Consider the following 5,000-nt stretch of genomic DNA (forward strand, 5'->3'; position numbering starts at 1 on the left):
CCCTTCGGAGAGCGCATTGCATTTCATCGTGTGCCTTACTTTACTACTGTTTCACTTTTAGCGGTGCCTCTGTTGGGGCTACACTCGGAAACGAGAACGTGTGAACCCGGTGTGTGAGGGGTCACCACCACCGAAGGCGGGTGCGGCATTGTGTTTCACTAGCGGCGCGGTACCGGGGTTGAAGGTGACTCAACAACGACAACTCCCATTAACAGACCTCGGAGCGTCTCAGTACCGAAGTATGAAGGGTGAGGAAATGACAGTAATTTAGGTTTCTTCAAACAAAATTTGAACACAAAAGTGGTCCTCTGAAATGGTGAAACTAGAGCAAAAGATCTGCCACTAATGTCAGTATCATACTCCCACCATGCTCAGCATCGTAGCACGTGGCACTGTGATAGCCCAGTTAATCACACACCAATTAGTTTAATCGATTTCCCATCGTGGGACAACCGCAGAGACCAGAGACACTCAAGCTACATCAAATTAGGATGTGTACGTACATAGGCTCTGCTAGGGGGAAATCATCCTTATCGAGGTGAGTTGGGTGATAAGATGTTTGCAAAGACCCGCTGTTAAAGACACAAGCCCTTCGATGGAAGGGTGCGTTGAATTCGTAGCTCATACGCTATTGACCAATCATCGTTCGCTTTAATTGATTGCATTTGTCTTGCCCGAAGGTCAATGAATCAATTGCTGGTCATGCGAAAACCACACATGTCATGTGGGTGCCGTGTTCAACATAAATTTAGCCAGCTAACATTCTTCTAGCACATCGAGACATGGGAAGGAACTAGACGAAGAGTATAAGAAAAGGAAGTTTGGGACTAACTTCAGGATTTGGTTCAGGATTTCCGTCACGCAACCTTCGAAGCCAGAGGTACCAATGGATTTCAGTACCACACCGAACAGATAGCCTATCGTTTACGACAGCTTCTCACGATAGCTTCGCAGGCATAGTCACCGTTCGAGGACTGGGCGGCGTGCGATTCCGGAGAACCAAACCAACATGGACTTTTGGTCGATTGTTGATTGCGGGAATGTGATAATGAATCTCGCCTTCGGGGTGGTTGCCAAATGCGCAAGACAATCCACACCACAACGCTGCCCATTAATGTGTGTGGGACCTTCCCTCGGTTAGGGGGGTTACAAGTAAAGAACGCATGAAACGATTCGTTATCGAAGCGGTCGCTTGAGGAACTTAAGATAAGGAAGCTAGATCTAGAGGTGGGGAGTTATGCTAAAGAATGTTGCTTCCTGGTTGAATACCCGCGCCCAAAACGGTGTAACAAGTGACTAATCATAACGCTGTTTATCGTCTTCCTCGCTTGGTTCGCGCCTTGCGGATCTGAATCATGGCCCAGAGGGAATAAAGGTATGCGGACCACTTCCAACGGGCAGAGGACGGCATTCCACAAGACTCGAGAATGCTTGAGGCAATTTGTCCCAAAGGTTTATTAGGTTTGTGTGTCTGTTTTTCCCTACTCTGCGTTGGCGGCTCCTGCGGCCTGTGGCGGCATCTTTTGGCCAATTTCCTAGGCCGCTGATTCGCTGCTGATCTCTGGACAATTTAAAGTAATTCATACATGTAAGCTCTCCATAGAATTCGGTGGCAAGGTGGGGCGACGATAGGGCGACGAGTGCGACGACATGGACGATCTCGCCATAAAGGCCATGGACCGTGGGCAGCCCGCTTGCTCGGTCGCTCCACCATCTTCTACCTTTCGTGCAGCAAAAGGTAGGCGGGGAATGGGAGACAGTAGAGGAGACACGCTGGAAGTTCACTTTTTTCCAACTCAAGCGACAGAAGAGCGCGGCTAACGCATGCGACTAGGGGATATGTTAAACCTGTTTCCATCGTCCGGCACCCATTCGCACTGCCATCGTCCGCTTCCCACCGCCACCACCACCAACCAATAACCCGCTAATTCTGTCTCAGTTGAAATGATAGAAGACATTCTCGTCCCCGGAGCTGTGGTTCTTCTCTGTGCGTTACACGTCACCGGGGCGCCGCTAGGAGTCGGCGGACTGGTCCGGTGGCACACAATAACATCTCATGTATCGCGGGGTGTTCACAGGCAGCGGCTACCGTGGGTCTCGTTACGACAGTCGATTGACGTGCGTATGGCAACTAGATCAGCGCTTATGCTGCTGGAGTTTAAATTAAGAAATTTAGCAAAACGTTTGCCTCCCATCCATCAAAGAATGCTCAGTTGCCCGTGTGACGCATGTTGCGCAAAGCGGCCTGGCCGTGGCGGCGTCGGCGACTGGCTCAATTGACATTTTATCTTGCGGGCGCACCTGTGACGATTTCATTGATTTTCTTCTTCTTTTCCTGCGTGTCGCGAATGCCGTCGAAGCGCGTGAATCATCGTCGCGGTACTTTTCGTCTGAAAATGGGATTTGTTACGGCCGCGGTCGAGCCAGAGATAAAGGCCCGTGTCGGCGGCGATGGAAATATGCCCCCCCCTCGTCCCACCCCCCCGTGATCGTACCTGATCCGCCATTTTGAGATGAGAGTTTCGTTCCGTGCGACGAGCACCGGCGGCGCTGGGAGAATTCCGCTGCACACACGCGACACGTAGGGAGAGACGGAGGGAGGGGATGGCCCCGCAGAAAACGCAATGATCTACGCAACGACTTTCGGGATTCCGCACAGCCTGCTGCTCCTCCTGCTCCTGGTTCGACTATAGTTACACGCACGCAATTGAAACGGGGTCTCGGTGCACTTTTATGATGCGATCGCACGACAATCAAACATGATCGCTCTCGATCGCGATCGCCCTGAAATTCCGTCACACACGAAAAAACTGTAAACGTCACACAAAACACTGGCGGGCATTCCGCGGCTGCATCCTCCTTGGCGGCGTAATTCTTTGTTCGCAGAGCCCGAAGAATGCTGGGTAGGCACAGGCTTTTAGGCACAGAGCTTCATCACGCACGACGGCAGATTTTCTGGTTCGAAAGAAGAACGTTGGAACGCACGCCGTCCACTCCGTTGCACAGGCAATCCGTGGGGCGTCCCGGGGGTGGTGCGGGCGCGGAGGATCCACTTGAGAGCACACGATACACGATTTTCACCAACCGAATGCACGCAATCGTCGTGAAACACGTAAATACGGTAAAAAGGGTTAGCAGCACGGGATACGCGGGCTACGAGAGGATTTTGTAGGATTTAAGGATGTTTACAGGAACACAAAAAGTAAAAGAAAAAAGGAAAAGAAAACGGATTTTGACACCGAGAGAAAGAGACAGCACGATACTACTTTTGTCTCCACTTAGCGTTTAGCGACCCGAGTTCGGGGATCGAGAGTCGCGTTTGCTTGAATGTCGTTCAGTGAAGAACACTTTCTTGCCTCGTTGCAAGCGCCGAGTTCAGTTTGAATTTGGACCGTTAAAGAAGCGGACGGAAAATGGTTTTTCTTTTCTCCTTCAGATCAACTTTATTGAAATAACAACGTTCCCTACGGTTTAACCACACAGCAGTTCTGCAACTTGCTCCGGCGTTTTGGACAAGATCGTCTCGGGATTCGTATAGCCGTTGGCCGGATCGTTGATGCGTTCATAGATTTGCCGGTAGATAGCAATTATAACATTGAAGGAACGTTTCTGTACCGTAGCCCGGTGGCTGCTACTCACGAGCAAGTTCACCTGGGGCAGTAGAAGAATCTCTGGCGTGTGAAGGAATTGCTCCAGTTTATTCTGCAAAAGAGAAACCGGTGAGGCGAGACTGGTCTGGTGCATTGAATCGTACACTGCTAACTTACCACAAACATTTGCAGGTGCCGCTGATCGATTTGCGATGCGTTTCCCTGTAGCACGGTGTAGATCGGACCAAGATTCAGGTTAGCCACCAAGGACGATGCTTGTTCCGAGGTAAGCGTGTCGATCTGCGCGTCTGATTGTGCCCGCAATCGCTCTAAACGCTCCTCCATGTACTCGTAGATCGAGATTACGCTCTCGATTTGATACAACGAGTTTAAGAGGTAAACTGCCATATCGGTGGTCGGTAGATGTGAAGCTGACTCTTGAACCGATTGCAACAAAGGATCAATAACGCACCCCACTATTTTGACGATGTCTGCCTGACTGCCAGCCACCATACTGGCGACGGAGAGAATCTCCTTCAGAAGGTTCAACAGCCGGCCCACGCTCGCCGAAGGCACCAGATCAGTTTGCGGGGGTTCAAGTCCGATCCGGTTCTCGTTCGGACCTTGAAGTAGCTGTTTCACTTGGAATGTAAGTGAATTCAGGTATGTCGTTTCGGAAAAGATCTGCAAATCTGCCATGCACTGTTCCAGCTGTCCTCCCTTGACGATACCGTTAATCATGTTCTGATAAAACTTGATCAGATTGAAAATGGAATACAGCACGATCGTGTCCTTTTCCGCGTTCAGTATCGTCTCGACCCGCACTCGCAGTGGATGGCAAACTCCGTCCGAGACGTTGACCATGGCGGATTTGATCTGTTCCGAGATATCTTCCTTGTCGCAGTTTCGCACCAGCAATTGTAAACTTTCCTTTTCCGGTGGTAGGATTTGGTGAATGTACGCAAACATATCCCCTATGTAGCGTTTAGGATCGTGAGCAAGCATTTCGATGGGGCGCGGATTGCCACCAGGGCCACCGATCGTGAGCGCATCGATGAAGCTACGTACCACAACCGATCGACGCGCCGTGGAGTACTCATCGATGACATACTTGAACAAAACCGGTCTCTCCTGAAGTCTTGCCATTGCTTCGACGATCAGCACGCCCATCTCATTCGAATCCACGTTCCGGCAATGCGACTGTGTCCATCGGTACAATCGTTCGAGGGCCGCTTCTTGATGCAGCGTCATTTCTTCCATGATGTCCAAAGCCACCGTTTGATAGCCACTCTGCATCAGGGTGCGACAGTCGGTGTGAATGCTCTGCACGCGATCCAGCACTTGGAAAAACTCCCCGGTTATAGGAGCATCCCGCTTTGCGCCATACAGCATCTGGTGTTCGACGACGGA

General features: G+C 50.9%; 2 protein-coding genes across 2 annotated transcripts in view; both read right to left on the reverse strand.

Annotated features, from left to right (window-relative positions):
* LOC125955145 (serine/threonine-protein kinase N) overlaps nucleotides 1-3,174 on the reverse strand; it is a 47,534-nt gene extending 44,360 nt beyond the window's left edge. The window contains exon 1 of the mRNA XM_049686088.1: nucleotides 2,496-3,174. Coding sequence (XP_049542045.1) covers nucleotides 2,496-2,507 — 12 coding nt within the window. The 5' untranslated portion in view covers nucleotides 2,508-3,174. The remainder of the gene's footprint in view (nucleotides 1-2,495) is intronic.
* Nucleotides 3,175-3,423: 249 nt separating this feature from the next.
* The window catches only part of LOC125955148 (conserved oligomeric Golgi complex subunit 6), a 2,306-nt gene continuing 729 nt past the window's right edge, over nucleotides 3,424-5,000 (reverse strand). The window contains exons 2-3 of the mRNA XM_049686094.1: nucleotides 3,768-5,000; nucleotides 3,424-3,702 (exon numbers count right to left, since the gene is read on the reverse strand). The exon at nucleotides 3,768-5,000 is cut by the window's right edge and continues 222 nt beyond it. Of these exons, the coding sequence (XP_049542051.1) occupies nucleotides 3,472-3,702; nucleotides 3,768-5,000 (1,464 nt within the window). The 3' untranslated portion in view covers nucleotides 3,424-3,471. The remainder of the gene's footprint in view (nucleotides 3,703-3,767) is intronic.

This window comes from Anopheles darlingi, chromosome 3 (assembly GCF_943734745.1).
Source record: "Anopheles darlingi chromosome 3, idAnoDarlMG_H_01, whole genome shotgun sequence".
Classification (NCBI taxonomy): domain Eukaryota; kingdom Metazoa; phylum Arthropoda; class Insecta; order Diptera; family Culicidae; genus Anopheles; species Anopheles darlingi.